Genomic DNA, 19,958 nt, shown 5'->3' with positions numbered 1-19,958 from the left:
GTAGGTAGAAAACCTTCCTCCACCCTAGGAATTGGTGTCCCCTTCCCCTCCTGGGAAGCATCCTCCTGCAGCAGCGCCTCTGCATTCCCTCAGGGGCTCCAGCTGCCAGGAGGTGCTGTTTCTTAGGAGGAAAACTGTCCTGCTTGAGCGACCAAGAGTGATCTAAAGTACAGCTGGTATTGCTTGGCATTTCATAGTTATGGGTCCCTCAACTAACCAAACACAAACCTATTTGTGTTCTATTTGTGCAGAAATCCAACAGAAATCAAATCCTCCTCGGCAGCAGCAGCTCAAGGGGGATGGATGGCTGGAGGAGAGCCAGGCGTGCCACCTCCCCTACTATGGTCCATTTGCCAGAGGTTTCCAGAAGCATGTTTTGTGGGAGATTTGCCTGCTGCAACCTTCAGACAGACAATTAAAAAAGCAAATGAGAGAAGCAGCACTTCACTTCAGAAGCAGGTGAGAATGGTGATGAAGAGGGGGCTAAGATGGCTGGGAGGGCAGTGAGGCAGCAAGGGAGGAAGGCAGTGAGGAGAGACCTGTGCTTCCCACCCTACAAGCACCAGGCTGTACACAGATGCACGAAATGCAACCACGCTGCCCGTAACGGTGCTGGGGGACTGCCTGCTTGAGGCAGAGTAACGTGGCTGGGAGCGATTGAAGCAGCCATCACTTCTCTCTAGGCTGAGATGGCCAGCCAAAGCCCGATGTCAGGACAAATTAAAAAGCGGAAATTATTAAAAATGTTCAAGCACAAGTGATGGTTTTTGCCAGTGTTAGGCTGATGGTTGGACCCAGTGACCTGAAAGGTCCCTTCCAACGTAGGCAATTCTATGATTCTATGGAATTTAGTGGTTTTCTTTTAGTCATAAGGAAAAATTCAGAAGGAGTTGATGTTAACCCACAATAGCTCCCACCAGGAAAACCAAACTGCTTTCAGGTGGTGCTGATTAGTCCATTGGTGAAAGCAGCTGGGCTTTTTTATCTATTTTATCTTTTTTATCCCCAAACCTCTCTGAAGAAAAAGAGTTGCCAAATAATTTTAGCAGCTTGTGCCTCTTTTAATGGAAATATCACATACTTTTACACATATACACAGTAAAATACAAAGGGTTAGAAAACAGGCTTCATTTTCAGCCCCTAAGTCTAACATACTGTACGCTAATCCCTGAGAGCACCTGCAATTGTGTCTCCTGCAAGTGATACTGGGAGTGCAAATTCACGAGTTCACCTGCAGCACAGGTTGCTTTTCAGACACTCAATCTGAATTCTAAATCTTCAGTACGCTGGGCTGGCAGTAAACAAAAATTAATAGTTAAACCATTCAATCCAGTGTACCAATTAAAAAGTCCATCCTAATACCTCTGCCACAGACAGCTAAAAGATGTTTTCCTACTCTCCAAAGGTTCAGCTTATATTCTGGTCACACCAAATCCATCACAAAATTGTGCCTATGAATTGCACAGCACCGAGATGCTTGCAGACTAAAATCCTCTTTATATTCACAGGGCTGGGGAGGTTTCTCAGCAGGGTGCATATTCCTTCAACTCTGACCTGGGAGGCTACCTGGCAATGGAGTCTAACCGGCACAGCTACTCCAGCAAGAGGTGCAAAGAACAGGCTGCGTAGAAAATCCTTGTTTCTCACATCTGCCATAACCTCTGTCGAGCCCTGACCCCACAGACGCCAGCTAGCAATACCAATCTGGGCACTGGTTTTCAATCAACTGAATTTATTTCTCCCATGACGCGCACAGTTTCATTACAAGCTCAGTGAGACCACAGCCAGCCTTTGAGCTGTGGGAGTAAAGGGTGGAAAAGTTTTCCCTCTCCTTAATTGAAGGGAGAAGCTGACAGCAGCAGCTGGGGTCTGCCTGGCCCCCATTAGAGCAACACGGTTGGGAGAACACACCACAGCACATTTCATTTCAAACGGGAGCAAAGCCTGAGCAAAAACATAGACTGGGCATGTGCTTTGTGACTTGCTGTTTGTGTTTGACCTCTGCTTTTGTCAATGTGGTATTTCTTCAGCAAGCAGCAGGTTTACAGCCCTTCCTGGACAGAATTTGCCAGGATTTGACATGCCATTCAGTCTGACTGCTGGTAACGCCAAATTAAAGCCTATCATGGACCACAAGAACCTGTGGGAACTCCCACTTTGAGATGCACTCATGTAACAGGGAAGGTTTTCTCCCGGTGTTGAGACAGAAGGGTGATGTTCTGCCCTCTCCGGGCACCCCGAGGTCTAGTACCAAAGCTCACAGTGGCGTCTGGCCACCATTTCCAAAAGCTAGTGGCTGAGTTGCCTCATACCTGGGAAAATGGCTTGAACTTCTGGAAGCTGCATAATTTTCCTGTTCTTGCTATAATAAACCCAATAAACACAATAAACCCAGTGGGGTTTTTTAACAGGAACTTAAATATCCACCTAAGAAAAAAAAAAAAAGCCCACTTGTGTCTCACTGTCTCCCTTACTTCACAGTTAAATGCAGAGACAAAAAAATCCCTGAGACTAAAGAGGAGACAACAGACAGTAGATACGGGGAAACTTAACAGGGGAGGCAAATCTTAGGTGATGGTAGCATTCAAAAATTGGCTCAGCTTCTCTGTTGCTGCAAAGAAATCAGTCCCTGCCCCCGATTTGTACCTGCAGAGGATGTGAATACCTCAACTAGTAAAATAGTTCATATGCAGCCCTTTTAATATTCCACAGAACGAACAATAGCATTAAGAAACTGCATCCATACAGACTGTATAGAGCTGTAAAGTTTAATACCTATCCTGTCTTAAACTTTGATTACTGGAATTAAAATAAAGTGCTTAGTATATTCAAAACAGTTGTAGACCTGGATTTTCACTGCCCACCAACACCGTGGTATATTTTAAACTTTTCATTATTACTATAAAACCTTGCAATACATCTACCTAAGCAAGGAGAGGGAGGAATGTCTAGTGTCAAAAGCACAACTCCTTAATTTTGTCCATTATAAAATGAACAAACACAAAATACAATCATTTCATACAAGTTGTTTTTCAAGCTGTTTCTCAGTCGTTCACCTGGAACTGGAAAAAAAGGAAACCACAAGAGGACTGCACCACTTAAAATTTCCTATCAACAGCAGACAGGTAAACTTAGTAAGTCTTCAGCCACAAAATACTTTCCTGCTCCATCATCAGACACACTGTGGCATAGCCCTTACCCTCTTTCTGCCCCTTAAGGGCTGTTATTCAGTATTCCAGCTCCATGAGCAGTGGGCATGCACGAAGGCATGCGGTCTGTTATCTCAGCAAGATAACAAGACTAATGGCTCTAAAACCTTCTAAGCAACTGCTTTTAAATCAGGTCCTGCATCTGGCAGGAGACACCTGCCTCTGCTTTTGAGCCTCTGCTGCTTTTATCTTCTCCTGTTCCTCTGCTTTCTTCCGTTCCTCTTTTAGCTCCTTGTATCTCCATTTGGGAATCTGCAAATAGGGGTCGTCCTTTGCGCTGCTCCTCCTTCTCGCCTTTTCTGGCTGGAAGGTGGGTGGAGGAGCCTTGCTGACACGGACTTTGGGGATGACAAATCCCGGCCTGACGCTGCTCCGTCTAAGCAGGTGGAGCGGCAAGAGGCTTGCCTTCCTGGTGGCTATGGTGTTCACTTGGGAGACTGCAAGGCTGATGGGCTGCAGGCTGGCTCGCCGGTCCTTCTTCTTGGGGATCAGCGTGACTTTGGAGTTCTGAAATAGCTTCTCATAGCTGCTAAAGTGGTCTTTGTCCTGAGATCGGATCTCCTCGGCTCTCTGCTTCCTAATGATTTCTTGCACAGCCAGTCTGCGTTTCCCCACGGAAGGCGGGCTGCCTGGGCACACCGTCCGGCACGACAGAGCAATGAAAGGGCTGCTCAAGCTTGTTGTCACCTTCACCATGTGGTCAAGGACCCCGTCTTCTTCTGGGCCATAGAAAGACCGGAATGAGATAGCTGCCCTCATGCACTCAGAAATCCTCTGCAAACAAGTTTTTGGCTCTGCAGCCTTGGCTAGAAGTTCCTTCATCTTTGGCCATTCTGGTTTATACTGATCACAAAACTGTTCCGGGCATGGCCTGTCCATCAGCTTTTGCATGATGAAGGCAGATTCCGATCTTCCTGTGTAACAAGCCCATTCCCATGAAGTCAGTCCACGGCTTGGGTCAGTCGCGTGAACATTTGCCCCTCAAAGAAAAGAAAAATTAGAAAAAATTAGAAAAAATTGAAAAAGAATAATTAGTGTTAATTAAGGAAACTGCCCACACTTTTGTTGCTATGATTAGAGTTGAATCAGGCAGATCCCTGCAAGAAAACATCATATAGGACATTCTATAATATTTGTGTCAAAATGAACATGCAATAAGGAGAGACACAGGTTCCTGACTTGCTAAACTGCAGATTTATTATTAAAAAGAATAAAAATAAAAGAAATTAAGGCTGTATATATGAAATTCTCTTAAAGAAATGCAAAGAACGACATTATGAATTTCAACTGCATTGCATGTTGCCTGCCGTTTTAAAATCCATTCACTCAGCCTTGTAAGAAAAGTGACAAATATAAAAGAAAAAAATTCCTTACACAAAAAACCTTCCCATACAGAGTAACAGGCTTTACACTGATCACTGCCACTCAGAAGAGAAATCTTGGGCTAATGATCAACTCAGTGCTCACTAGGGGCCAAAATAGCAAATAAAATACAAGGAATTTTATAAAAGCATTAAAAAAATTGAGAAAAATAGGGTGGAAAAGAGGAAAAAATAGAGAAAGTGCCAGGTGTACAATTCAGTACAATTATGTCTGAAAGTACAATGTAGAATTAAGGAAGGTTGAGAGCATGGTGACAAGGGTGATCAAATATAAGGAAATTTTCCATTCATGTCAGAGAGAGGATAATGGGTGAGATGGACCTTCAGGCTGAACCCAGAATGGCTGCTCTCATCTAACTTAGATTACCACCCCGGAGGAAATGAAGTAATCATTAGAAAACCATGCTATTATTGCTGAGTGGACCGGCCATAAGAGGTGATTGGGGCACATGCTAGACAGCAGAGGCTTAGGCATTTGAAGTACAGTGTTAGGTTCTGGAAGGAAATGATGTCTAATGGATATAATCTTTTGGCCTGTCCTCCCCCCATTCCCAATTTTTGATCTTTATCCATCCCATTCTGATATCTGTCCCCATCACCCACTCTTTCTTCTCATCTATTTCTGTGTCCTTTTCCAGCTTTGCCATCCTTTTGATCTCTCCATGTTCCTGTACGCCCCCTCACATGGGCTTCTGCCCTTGTTCTCTACTCTTTTGCTTTCAAGTGGGGTTGCACTCCTCTTCTCCAGGACACCTGGCTGCCTGAAGCAACAATACAAGAGTAACAGGAGGAGCAAGCATCCTAGTCTGCTCTACTGTACCCTTTACAACTGCTGTAGTACTATCCAGAAAACAGCAGGGAAGTCCTCCCAGTCCTGGTATTGGGACAGAGCACAGGCATTTGTCAATGAGGATGGCATGTGCCTAGTGCTGCTCACACAGAAGAACTCTGTAAAGGACAGAGGAAGCTTAATGGAGACAGCATCCTCAGAAGAATTGCTGTAGAACAACCAGCAGCAACAAGTGGGTTTGGAAGCTGAAGCCAGCAAGACTATCGCAAAGGACCAACACGCTCCAGCTGGTAACTGCTACAGGGCACAACAGATCAAAACCAATCAAAAAGAATCTGAAAGATGTGATGAGGACTTGACAGCCAGCATCATGTCCTCTGCATCGCACCCAAGTGATTCTGGGCATACCACTGGGGCACAGGCGTCTTGGAATTTTAGAGTATATGGGTATGTGGGTGAATAAACTACATCAACAGGAGAATGAGCATGTGTGAATAGCCTCTGGTTTCAGGCAGTCACATTGTGAAGATGCAAATCCTTTGTTTTATATTCTGCCTTTAAACTTCGACTGATCTCAGAGGGAGCTTTGCACACCCCGGAATGCTGACTTTGTTCAGCAGATCTGCAGCATGTTCTCTGGGGCAGGCACAGACACTTTGCCCAGCTGCTGTTAACATAACCGAGCTCTTTAACATTCAGTTATGTTTCACACATATCTCTGGCACTGTAGAAAATTTCTGAGTTTCCTGAAAAAGTTTTTAGCTGGGATATGAACAGGCGACAATGTTTGACTTCTTGAAGGGCTTCTCTATCAGCTGAAGCACCCTTTTCAAACAGCCAACACAAAACTGACCTACACAGATCTTTCCACTAAAGAAAAGCCATTCTGTCTCATTGCTTTGGGAGATGGTAATGGCCAGAGACTAAGACCTGAGGAAGAGGCAAGAGAACGTCATGATAAATTATTTTTTTCAGGGTGGATTATCTTGGTAACAGCATTTCAAACTAGCATAGGGGGGACTAGGTATCAGGACTGGCAACCAGGAAGCCTTTTGCAATGGCTCCAGTATAATCTTCCATGCAAAGGATAGATATTTTGCCATTGCAGAGAAACAGAGGAAAAATGAAAGCATGGGAAAAGTGATCAGAAGTTCATGACTGCAGAAGCTACAAACCAGTGAGGGGAGGAACAAAAGCATACAAAGTCATGTCCTCCTGCTCTACTAGCCTGTTTTTGAACCAACCTACCCAAACTTCCTACCCTGAATCTCTCCCATAAATTTTAATGAACAGTATGCTCTGCTTGTAAAGGAGCAAGAGGTACAGCCAGCTGCTCACCATTGCCTTCAAGAAAAAGACATGCCAGCTCTGATATGGTGCAACTGTGGGACCTTGGATCAGACTTGTGCAAAAAGAGCTGTGTGAGAAAGTGCTCTCTGGGGACTCCCCAGTTTTGCTTGGGGGCCACATTGAAGCTCAGAGGCTCAGCTCTGGTCCTTGCCTGAGTAATCACAGAATCACCTTGCTGCAGCTATGACAGTGCTGTGCCTGTGCATGGCCACGTGCCTTACTGCTTCGGACCCTGACCCACAGACTTAATTTCTTGTTTGACCTCAGACCTACCTTGCCTCTAGGGACTTGCCTTGTCACCATGGACTTCCCTGGAAACCGCTGCAGTAATGGTTGATCCTAGTTATTGTCACCAGCCCTGCTCTGTTTCTTCATGAAGCACCTTTGTTGATGAGGCTGGTGCTTCTGTGTGCCTTGCTGTCACCCTTGGTTCTCCTCCCTTTGAGGAGAAGCCCACTCCTGCTGCTGCCCGACAGATGTGTTCCCAGGTGTTTCAGAAACTTTATCTCAGGAAACAATACTGCAGTGTCGAAACCCTGATCTTTCAACAGAAATCAGTGCTGACTTTGTACCTTGTATCATCAAATCTCTTCTAAGGCGTGATTTATTATAGTGGTATTGATTTTCTGTACAAATCAGGAGACATTTCTGAACAAACTTGTCACTCAGCAGAATGTCTCATCTGGAAGAGACATGAATAGTCATGTCCCTTTCTAAATGTGATAGCAGTCTTATTGAACTAATTGTCATTTCAGTGCAGGCATAGCCTACAGGTTTTCTTTTAGGAAAACTGAACTTGCCACTTGCCCTGATTTTCCTACGAAGGTTGCCCTGAAGATACTTTTCAGCGTAACTAGTTGGAATACACGTCTCTTTGAGATATCAATATCCTATTTGATTAAGACGGTTTAACGTCCCTTGAGATGCAAACCTGACATCCTGAGTTTAAAGGAGTGAAAGAACTTAGGCATCTGTAACTGAGCTTTTTTCTACGCAGTGTTTAAAGCCCAGCCTCCAGATCCACAGCCCCTCCCGTGCCCTCACTAAAGCAGCACAGAGTTTACACTGGAGATTTCAATGGGGCTTGAGACGTGAATGATGACCGGTGTTTCTGTGCTGCTGCTCGGGCTGGCTGGCTTGCCCAGCGCTGGCACAGCTCGGTCCTGGCAGTGCAGCAGCCTGTGACAAACTGCTGATGAGTGACTGGGCTCCCCCCTCGCTCGCTGTGCGCTCACCAACAGCAAATTCACATGTTTCCAAAGACTCGTTTTGAAAGAGCAAGCATTATGGCCAAGTGTCTCAGAGCGCCTTAATCTTGTAGTGATTGACCTTGGCCACCCTCCAGGAACTCAAATTTCGGAAAGAGCAGTCACTTTGACAATCCAGCTCCAACCATCTGTCACACATTGCCGGTACCTCTTCCCCATCTGACTGTTAAATCCGTGCTTAGGCAGCTAGCAAGGTGAGTTATTTTCCTTTACTGACCTCCTACATTGCCATAAGTAGGTGCCCCTCAACAGAGGTCTTACCCAAGCCACTGAACACATACTGGGTTTAAAAGCCTCCTGACTGTAACTCTTTTCTAATTGCAGCTATACAAAAGTCATAGAATATGCAAACAGACCCACAGCTGATTACGGGTGTTTCCCCCTATATTTCCATGCATTCTTATGTTTTAACATTGATAGGATTTTGCTGTTTTATTTGTGAAATTGATTTTTTTTTCACCAAATCTTTTAATACCAATTTCTTTCACCTTCTTTCCTATTGATGTCCCTTGTGGAGTATGAACCCTACACTCCAAAGCTCTACAGTCCAGCTACAGGGCCCTATTATCCCACCAAATCCCCCAGCCCTGCACCATCACACCCAAAGCAAGAGACCTGCGTGTCTTCCCCAGCTGTGTCATGAACTTCATTAATGCCTTGTCTACAAAACCTGATGATCACACTCCCTGAACTCTCCTAGAGACAATGAATCACACCCTGAGAGACCTTGGGGAGATCCTGGGTGAGTTTCCACAGGAAAACGGAGCAGTCCCACACCTGCAGCCTGTGGCTTCAGCATCTTGTCTGTGACTTACTTAAAAGATACACCCTTTTCCAGGGAAGGCTGCACCACACCTCAGAGTAAGCACCCTAAGAGCCAATTTTCTTCTTGGTGTTTGTGTGTGACTGTCTGATATTTACAGGTGGATGATGAGGAAGAAGCAGCAAAGCACTTTGCCTACCTGCCAGCATCAAGGCTTTCACGCACTCAGTTCGGCCCTGCATCGCAGATTTCATCAGTGCTGTGAATCCAAACACATTCCTCTTCTCGATATCAAGCCCGGGAAAATAGTTCAACAAGTAGTTCGTAATGGTTATGTGCCCTTTAAAGAAATGAAAAAGCAGAGAAAATATGTCACAGAATTAAGGCACTATCTGAAGGTTAGACCAAAAATTACTCCTGCCGGTTTGATAGCTGAAAAAATGCAGGGGTCTAATAAGATCTCTTTTCTTCGTATCCTCTTCTGCTCATTGCAGTCATTAGCCTTAGGGTTAAGTGCCACTGACTCGTGACCACAGTATTGGGCTAGGAGTCTGGAAACCTGGGTTCCTACACTCTCTCAAGTTGCTCTCCTCTCTGAAAAGTCAGTTTAAATTAAGAGAATAATTGAAAACCAGGGGTGGTCATTCTAAGGTTGCAAGAGGCCTGAGCTTCTTGACTCAGTGAGTGGCACTGCAAAGGGAATTCCTACAGTTTATGGAAGATCCAGCAACTGGGGAAAATGACGCAAATCTTCAGCTTTTTCACTCCTCTGGTAAATTTGAGCCTTACTGTTGTGGTGCTTCATCAAAAAGTGATTGATTGCATGTGGTAGTTCCAGCTAATGATACTAACAAACCCTGCCAGGCCTGATATGAGACAGAGAAATATTTTGCGTAGAATCCCATATTTTTATTTTTCCATCTGACAGCGTGAAGCCACTTGTCTACTCTCCAGCAACAGGAAAATGGGACTGATGTTCCATTTTGTTAGTAAAATAAATGACTTGAGTTCTGTTTCCAAAAGCAACTGTTGTTGCCATTCATGTACCTGGTACGCCAGGATAACCGGTGTCAGCAGGGGTGTACCGAGTAGCTGAAGACACCTCTGGCTAAATGGTTGGAAGACCAATTAAAACATCAAGTCTTTATAATTGGACTATCAGAACAAGACTAGTATCTAGTTCCATTATGATTCATTCAAAACAGTTTTCCCTTCACTTGTCATTCATTTTATGATGCTTTGACGCTTTATAAAATAATGCAGTCTGTCAAGCAGCTGCAACAATCACAATTTAATTACTAGGAGCTGTAAAAATACTCTCTCATCTCACTCTGCAGTCCAGCTGAATATTCTGTGATGCACATCATTCAAATTCATCTAGAAATGTTACTGAAGCAGATTATAATTTATATATGACGATTTTGAAAGTCTATAGTGTCACATCTGGTGCAGGTTTCATCAGCAGTGGCTTTGTGCCAACACAGTCCTGCACTGACTTCGGAAAGCAAGTTAAGAAAATCTTTACCAATTAACTAAAGATGTTTTCTAGGTGCTACCCTGTGCCTCCTAGAATTTGCTGGACTCTGCTACCTTGCTGCATAACTGGAGACTCTCCTGAAACCTGAGCAGATGTAGAGATGGTGCAGATGAGCTTAGCAACACCAGAGTCAGAGGAAACCAAATAAGGAGCTCCCTGTACCTTTGCAGTCTGATGCAAATTAAATATAAAGATAGGGCAAACCGCAACAAGCTGAACAAAGCAAAAGTGAACTGGGTTCAGGGCAGGATCAAGCAACCTGGTCCTGCTTACTCAGTACAGGGCAGCTTCAGCTTCACTGACTCTGTGGCACAGGATCAAACCCTAACAGGGTATTGGTTACGGCCAGGAGAACCTCTGTGCCCAAATTGTTTTGCAGGACAAGCTCTGTTTTACTAATATACAGTGTGTGTCTTCATGAAGGTTTTGGGACAGCTGAAACACTGCTTTTTGACCACAGAAACCACACGCCGGAACGGAAACAAGGAGAAATAGTAAGAGGGAAGTTTTTTCAGCAGCTATTACATTACTAAAGATGTTCTTCCCTTTGCAAAAAGTGTAGCTGCGGTAAGAGACGTTTTGCAAATCTGGGATGATACTGGGAGTCAATCCTGAAAGACCTTGATCAGCCAAAACTCTTCAGGGGACTACAGATGGCCTCAAATGAGACAGAAAAAAATTCCAGCAATAAAATAACAAAGAAAATGAAGAGGTTTGTGATTCTCAGAAGTTTTGCGTCTCAGGGATTCCTGAAAGCTGCTTCAGTTTTAATCTGCAGGAGCTTCTGTCCTCTGAGGTTTTCTTCAAATTTCTAGTTCAAACAGATATCAAATTCAAAGCGAAACTCAGAGCTGCCAAGTTTTTGTTCAAACCGTGTCATAGGCTTTTGATTTAAGGCCATAAAGTTTGCTTCAGCTCTCCTGTGTCTGGGCAAACTATAAGTGTGTATCTAAATCATAAACCAGGTGAGTCTTCTGTGATTTAAAGTCTGCTATGAAAGCAGGACACAGCTCTGAAATAGCCAGGCCCCAGCATCACCAGTTTGGTGATACTGAATTCTTATCGGGCTCTTGCTGTTTGTAGAATCATAGGATCATAGAATGGTTAGAGTTGGAAAGGACCTTAAAGATCATTGAGTTCCAACCCCCCTGCCATGGGCAGGGACACCTCCCACTAGAGCAGGTTGCTCAAAGCCCCATCCAGCCTGGCCTTGAACACTTCCAGGGATGGGGCATCCACAACTTCCCTGGGCAACCTGTTCCAGTGTCTCACCACCCTCACAGTAAAGATTTCTTTCTAGTATCTAATCTAAATCTCCCCTCTTCTAATTTAAAACTGTTGCCCCTTGTCCTGTCACTACATTTCCTGACAAAGAGTCCCTCTCCGGCTCTCCTGTATGTAGGCTCATGCTAAGGGTACACTTCTTCACCCTGTCAGCCGAATTTAGAGATCAGCACAGACGTCTGCAATAGCTTTATTTACTTAATTGCTGCCACAGACGAAATGTGTATAACAACGACAATATTACCTAATAGTCTATGGAATACAGGCAGAAGGACAAGCTGCATGGTAAGGAAGATGCTCTGTCATATAACATCATGATTTCAAATTGTACCTGGGAAAAGCTTGTGTTTGGTCTATGGGTGGCGAATTCTTTCTGACAGATGGGTGGAACCAAAGACACCCAGAAACTTTTATCCTCTGGGTACTTTAGGTGTCTGTGTTCTCATGTCTCCCTTAATAAGCAGAAACTTGTATAATGTCCGATTTTGTGTTCCTAGCTATATAACCTTGCCCCAAACTGCCCCCTGTAACATAAAACATCTATACTTTGAGAACAAATATGACTCTCTAAACATCAGTGTATGCCAATTACCATACACTGCCACTGATGTAGCTATGTCCTCATCAGCAGCAAAACTGAGAAAAAAAAAATTAATGTAATTTTCCTCCCCTGCCTCCTTTTTTGAAACCACTCTCCTTCCTTCATTCTTTCCACTTGTTATTTCAATCTCATTTGCACCAATCTCCCATTTTTTTTCTGCATTGTCCTTGTACTGACATTTGATGATATTGCTTCTGTTTTAACAGCATCACCACCCATTTGGGGGCATCACCTGCTGCCGCTGCAACAAATGTACAGTTTTGGAAGGCAAGCTCTCTCTGAGAAGGAATCCCACGTCTGTAACAAATACTGAGAGAGCACATGAATGGACCAATTTCCAATTTTCAAACCTGAAATTTACACAATAAACACAGTGCTTTGTGGTTGTTCTTCTAGACTAATAAGCTTGTTAAGAAGGTACTGCTTTGCACTGATCCCTCCAGCCTATCTTTCTCAGGTCAGCCCATGCAAGAAACTTCAGGTTTAGATATTCTTCTGAAGGATAAGAATCTTAAATTATTAAAAGCAATATGAGGAACCGAATTAACATATCTTCTGAGACTCTAGCTGGTCTATAAGATTTTCTCTATTTAACTAAAACGGATGCCCAGATTTGAGCATCGTGTTTGGGTAGTCATGAAACAGCATAAGCAATGTGAATTTTAAACTCCTCTAGCAAAAGTGAAGAGGCCTCCCTGTCATTTCCCTTAGTATCTGTACCTCTGGTTACAGATGCAGCCTCTGAAACAGAAGGAATGATCCCTCAGGACTGTGGTCTTTTTTCCATCCAGCTCCTCTTTGGGGTCGGGCCATACGTGATGGCCCAGCTGGTCAGTGGGTCATAACAACAATGGCAGCACTTCCTGAAACCTTCTGATATCACCTTACAATTAACTGAAATAACGTGGATTTACTATTAGACTTTCCACAGGAAAACCCGTACTTTGGGTATAAATAACAGCAATCTCTCGGAATATTTTATTTGGCAAAAATATTATATTTTCACGGTCTAAAATTAAAAAAAAATAAACAACAAACAAAACCAACCAAATAAATCCTCCACTGAAGGAGAGCTCGCATAATCTTTGCTTTCAGTTCTTTATAATACACTGCTCAGTGTTACTACTTAACATTCAGCAATAATTAAGCAGCATCAATTGCACTGTAGGTCCTCTGGTTGCAATGTTAACCTCACAGTAATCTCTATTAACACTACAGCAGTATCTTGTGATAATGAATTAAATAACTGGTGTCAACACTGGAGCTCAGGATTACCATTGGCAGGGGAAAACATCCAAGTTGTTAGGAGTTTGTATAAGCTTCTGCTGACTACAGTAATTTCCAGTTGCTTTGGGGATCAATAACAAGTACTGGCAGAGACTGTCAAGTCAATGTCAGCCCTCTGGATTAATTCTGAGCTCATTATCATGAGTTATAAAGGTCAGGAAGGAGTCAGTGTTAAACCTTTTATAGTCCAAATTTATATTAGGGCAAATAAATAAATGTATCTTAGAGTTTTGGAGACTTTTCCACTTTCTTTGGAAAGCTACTATACTCATGACTTTGCTATGAATGTGGCTACTGTGGTTGCAGTTCTTTATTCCAATATTCAAGACCTATCTCACAGTGACTTCTTTAGCAGTATTCACTTTTTGGTACAACACAAAGTAAAGTTTGGTACTGCCTGGAACTATCTAGTGGCAATATTACTAAATTAACATAAAAAACAAACTGCTCCAATCTTTAGACATGGCTCGTAATGTCCATTGATGTTGTCTGATGGGAATTTTTTCCCCCAACCAGCCAGGGCCTGGGAGGGAATGCTACGTCCCATGAACATCCCATATTTTTCATCAGTGAGAAGAAATGATAAAGAACAGGTATGCACTTCCTTGTACAATGATTGCCTTTGAAGAGCACGCTTGAGTGATGCAAAGGAAACCATGGTTGCAGAGCCAGGCAACCCTTGGAACAGCTTTTAGACTACAAAGTGATGGCCTTCTTGGTCAACTTTTTCTCAATTTACATGTTTTTGCACTTTGTTAATGCTTCTAAGAAAGAGTTACAGCTTCCCTTAAAGGTTAAAGCCCAGTGTTCAGTTTTAACAGACACAATCGACGTTGCTTTTAAACTCTAGAATTGAAACTAGTATTTCTTTTGGGGCTATCTGTTACATTTACGTGATCTGCTACACTTACTCACTGAATACACAAAAACCTGGGAATAAACTCTGCTCTCACTCCAGTCTGTATCGGGATTAACATGGTCAATGGCAATATAATCAGCCTGCTATAAAAGCAGCATTGAAAACACTGACCCTGCTGAGACTATATAAATAGGTATTTTTTTCCTTTCACTACGGAGCAGTTGAAGAATGTCTTAGCAGCTAAGATATTTCTTAATGGTGACACATTTTCCTACAGTCAGCAATTACTACAGACCCACTGAGGTAGGTGCAACAGGCATGAGAAGAGGGATGCTGTCTGCACTAATGCAGCACATTACATGACCACAATGTTAACTGGTTGCTTGCCAGAGAAAATATAGGAAAATAAGCTTAATGGAACAAAACAGTATAGTACTGCACACTAGGGGCAAGCTTTTCTTTATTTTGAAGTTAAAATAATTAATGGCATCTACTCGAAACGTATAGCTTTTTCTGTCTTAATCCATTGGATAAATATCACTGTAGATTAATTAGTTAAAAAAAAATCATGACAAACTTTCTTGGGAGTGGGCTTGGCCAGGATTATTTTATGCAAACAAATTTCTTGTAGGACCTTGGAAAAATCCTAAAAATGATAGCCATAACATACGCTCCTCCTAAGACACAGCATGTAAGAGGTGAAATGAAGAGCCTTACCTGCTTGTGCAGCTGTAATTAGAGCCGTGTTCCCTTCGTTGTCCTGCCAGTTCACATCGAGGTGAGGGCATTGTGCTAAGGCTATTACAACATCCACATAACCTTGGTAACAGGCAACGATAAGACCATTCTGTAAGTAAAATATAAAGAGAGAGTTAGGTTTACCAGACTCAGAAAACTTTGCTGAGGAAGAATACTAGTCTGCTTTTTCATCAATATTTTTTTTCAGACTGAAGAACTGAAAAGGTATCATAACTAGTGATTAGCTCCAGGCATAATGTTCAGATCCAAAGCACTGCCTTTTGTCTCTGCCCTTTGGCGAGTAACATTTGCGATTCCTCAGAAATACCTAAGAGAGTAGGTATTATATTATGCTACTTGGAAAGTAACTGTTTATAAAAGGCTTATGCTTATATGGCTATATACTCTATAGCCAAATGAGAATAAATCAGATTTTATTATATAATAAAATGAACCCAGCAGGTAAGATGAACCGGACCTGCTCTGAATATGAATTCTCTGAAAAACAACTCCTTGGTCTCTGAAGGGGAAGTGGTAGGCAGGAGCTGTATTCATGCTGCCTGTTGCTATCTTTAAATACTTCAGGTTTCCCATTAGAACTAGACCTTTTTTTTATAATCATAAATAAAATAAAATTGCTTTTAGAGTTCCTGTTTAATGTGCTTTGTGACAGATGGAAGCTGTAAAACTTTCAGGAGGTAAACCTTATAACTCAGCTTGGTACCCAGGTAGCGTTTCATTCTCAGCGGCAAACTGACAGCTTCCCTAAAATACAGCAAAATACACTTGTCATTAATTGAATGGAACTGCAGTACTTAATCCTGGCAGCTCACTTGACCACCAGGATTGAAACTGTCATCTCTGGTCTTCAGGGTTACTCCTGCAGCCCAGTGTTCATCTGCAGGGGACTGACGGGGGTAGAGGAGGGCAGGTGCAGATAGACCAGTACTTCTCCCTGCGCTCCCTCTTCACTGCCAACGCACGGCTCCGGTTTCCTGAGCTCAGGACTATTGAAAAGACAAGTGCAGAGACACAAATCTCGACCTCTCCAGTACCCTGCCTGTCTGAAACACACTCATGCACACATGCTGCAAGTTGATAATCACAAAAAACTAGCAAGAAGGAGAACGTGGCTATGGAAACTGAATGGCCCGCCCTGATTCCTTCATCATTTTTCTAAGTGGCTCTTGCCTAAACATTCTCTTTATTTCTTTTCCCCACGGACGCTACTGAGACAGAGACATTTGCCAAATGACAACAACTGCAGCTTCTGATTTATTGTCATTATAACTAGTTAGTTAATATTTCACTGTCCTGTTTCATTTTTATTCTGGATAGTCCATTTGGCTTAGGTAGCAAACAGCTTCATTAGGATACAGAGGCAATGCCAACTCTTTGGGATGCTCACAGGCTACATAGGGTATTTATCACTTACATCTTTTGATAAAATTATTACTCTGATTTCTTTTATTCTCAATTTACTCTTCTCAGTATGAAGCAACACTCACCACTGCTTTATAAAGAGAATCTTAATTTCCTTGTGAAGAAACTGTAATACTTCAAACCATTCTATTGAAATTGAAAGGAGGATTCTAAAGAAAGTCATATAAATATATCTATATATATATCCAGAAATAATATGCACTTAAACATATGTACTGTCCTGGTGGGATTGTTAAGATTAATCCAAGTTTTACTACAGTGTAATCATCCTTAGCTTTAAAAAAAAAACAACAACAAACTATGTCACTGTCCACTTGGTAAGGATTTAAGCATTATTTTAGTTCTTTAATAATTTCATTTTTCACCTGATGTTCAGGATATAGGTCCTTACAACTCCAAAAACTCTGCAGATTTAAAACATCACCTAGTCATTCAGTAAAATGTCAGTTACTAATGATGGCAGAAAAACTAAGTGTACAATAGTTTGGAGACCTAAAAATCTTGACAATAAGATGGGCGATCCTATTGTTCACTGAAAAAAATTTTTCAAGAGAGTGGTATTTTCAAAAAACCATAAGAATAAATTAGTTATCATCTCCAATGGAAAAAACTGTTTCACTCCATATCTGAAGGATACTTTCACAGGACATTTTTGTGTTCTAAAAATATTTACCAGATGCTTAAAAAAAGTTCTTTTTTTTGCTGTCTTTAAAAGAAAAATAAACAGTAAAACAAACAATAACAAAAAGCAAACATTAGCTCTTTTTTTTTCCAAGAGGCTTTTGCATTACAGTGTTTAGGGACTTCTGTCCTACTTTTAGTGGGTACTTCCATCAGACAGGATCTAACACATCTAACACGCGCTGGCATTCTGATTTCAACAGACATGAGACACAAATGATCTCAAAATCAACCAACCTCATTCACCGTTCTGAGTCAACATTTTCTGCAGTTTATTTTCCAAAGATACTATCAAAGACTGCTTGCTTAAGGATACGGAAAAGCAATGGAGAGTAGGAGCTTTCTGAGGGATTATATGATGCAGTAGCACAGAAAATCATTTTTGGAGGATGATTGCACGACTCTGGAGTGCGTCAGATAAGAGTGTGAGAACCTGCTGTTTGACAGAGTGTGCCCAGCACTCCCTGGTTGAAAGGAAAATGAGCAATCAAACGAGGACATTAAACCAAGTCGCTTCACTGCCATATGGTTCCCAGCACCATCCAGAGCTGTAAAGCTGATGGAAGTGATCTCTGGTAACGTTACGTGTTTCATGGGAAGGTGGGTGAGACAGACCGTTTGCTGAGGAACTGCTTTCCTTTGCACACCTCTTCCAAATGTGTCAGATACTGAAATGAGGTGCAGGAGACTACAGCTTTAGAATGAAAATTGCAATGAACCCCTGGATTCAGTAGTTATTTCCCAAATCCTGGTTTAATGATATCATGATAATTTGTGGTTTCAGGTTGGTTTTTTTGTTTAGGTGTTTCGGGGGAGGTGGGGGGTGGGTGTCCCCCTTTTTTTTCCTCTCTGCATCCATTTCTGGACCTCTCTGTATTCTGCTTGCCAAAGGTTAATACAAGCAGAACAGCCAGGACACACAATCAATCAATCACAATGTGAGTTATTAGTCTGGAATCCTTAACTTCATATACCAATAAATATATTATCCACAGCCATAATATATTACAAACTCTTTCAACAATCTCATTTAATAAATATAACTGATACAAAATTGCTTTCAGCAAACTGCCTTTTGAAGCAATAGGTAAAGCAGTAGCCTGTATCGGAGCTGTCTGCAGGAAAATACAGCTGTGCACTTAATTTTTTTTAAAAGATAAAGATAAAAATAAAGCAGTAAAGAAAATTCTGAACCTGAGTAATCTGGTTATCCCCAGAAAAGGGATGACATTTTATTTCATTAGTGTTCCACCAAGACATCAATTATTCTGCTCCTCGTATGAAGGATCACGGTACAATTATGAGGTGGTCAGTGTTATGTGGAAAAAAAAAATTTAAAAAATTGAATCTCACTATTATTTTGTCAGTAAGATCAATTCTCAGACATATTCACTACATGTGAAAGCTTTAGGAGAAGGAAGATTGATAACTCTTAAATGCATGCCCTCTCCCTAAGACTTCAACCTTTCTCCTTCAACAGCATCCTTTTCCTTTTCTTCCCTTTCAAACGCCCTCAACCACCACTTATAAAACCTGAAACTATTCCCATTAATACATGATAATAATAAATTATTGGAAGGAATAATTGTACATCTCATAGCATGCAAGAGCAGTATCCCTGCTTTTCAAGGTCTGTTGTGTTAGCTAAGATTTGCTGTCTTGTAACCACTGGCCAGAGTTATTCTTCCAGACCAATAAAACAGGACAGGAAAAATAAAAGTCTGCTTTCATCATCTGTGCAGAAGAGACCTTAAATATGAAATTACATTCATGCCTTTGGACTATAGGAAAAGGGATTCCTTCATTACAGGGTACCAGGTCTTGCTGGCTTCGCTGAAGCAACAGATCCTATTTCATTTTTCAAATATCGTATACAGACTCTGTGTGACAAACAATAGAGTATGAGTCATCCATCACATCAACTACATTAACATTTACTGTCAATTTTTCCACATACGAGAGGGTTGAAATTCCGCTTAGAAACAGGTTTTTTTCCAAGCAGAAGCCAAAGTACTGCCAGGTGCTGAGTGCTCAGTCTTTCCTCTGTGGAATATTTGGCAATTCACAGAGCTTCCCCACATTTTTTCTATAGTATATGACATATCTTATTTTCATGTAACTACCACAATTTTGAAAGATCCTCCTTTGTTTTGAAGTCACAGAGCAAAACTAACAATACTTTATTTAGGATGCATGGCAAAACAGTCAGTCTGGAATAAATTTCTCATTTTCCGTATTTTCTAAATAAAGTATAGCTAATTTTCTTAATTTCATCCCAGAGTACATACAGGGATATTTCAGGCATGGGACTCCTTGAAGTTAATCAGCCGTTACAACACCTTCCTCGAGTAGCATTTACGAATTGTAAGAATTTTGTAGCATTCTTCTGTAATCAAACTAGAAGTACTGTATTAAAATTTCCTACAGAAGCATAAACTTGAAATTTGCACATTTGAAATAGAATACAATAGTCTTGGGAAACTTTTGATTTCTTTTAAACTGATATTTCTTCATGTGCCTTTGATTTTATGTGAGACTGGAATAGCACTGCCACTATAAAAATAAACTGCTTTGCTCAGCTGTGTTGGCTAATGACATAACAACGCGTCTGATTAAGTGAGGTCACGGATATCGCAGAAGACAATTTTATAAATCAGATGTTATGACAAAATTACACATGTAAGGCTATTTGTACACTAGATCATTACAGATAATAGAGATCACAAGAAATACTAGTAGATCAATAATGAACTCAAGCTGAACAGC

At 41.8% G+C, this 19,958-nt stretch overlaps 1 protein-coding gene across 1 annotated transcript in view; it reads right to left on the bottom strand.

Annotated features, from left to right (window-relative positions):
* Nucleotides 1-1,131: 1,131 nt before the first annotated feature.
* The window catches only part of ANKRD33B (ankyrin repeat domain 33B), a 46,439-nt gene continuing 27,612 nt past the window's right edge, over nucleotides 1,132-19,958 (bottom strand). The window contains exons 3-5 of the mRNA XM_014940765.1: nucleotides 15,048-15,177; nucleotides 8,962-9,102; nucleotides 1,132-4,189 (exon numbers count right to left, since the gene is read on the bottom strand). Of these exons, the coding sequence (XP_014796251.1) occupies nucleotides 3,339-4,189; nucleotides 8,962-9,102; nucleotides 15,048-15,177 (1,122 nt within the window). The 3' untranslated portion in view covers nucleotides 1,132-3,338. The remainder of the gene's footprint in view (nucleotides 4,190-8,961; nucleotides 9,103-15,047; nucleotides 15,178-19,958) is intronic.

The sequence above is a fragment of the Calidris pugnax genome, unplaced genomic scaffold, assembly GCF_001431845.1.
Source record: "Calidris pugnax isolate Ruff unplaced genomic scaffold, ASM143184v1 scaffold8, whole genome shotgun sequence".
In the NCBI taxonomy this organism is placed as follows: Eukaryota; Metazoa; Chordata; class Aves; order Charadriiformes; family Scolopacidae; genus Calidris; species Calidris pugnax.
The sequence above is the reverse complement of the archived record's forward strand: the minus strand, read 5'-3'. Positions and strand labels throughout refer to the sequence as shown.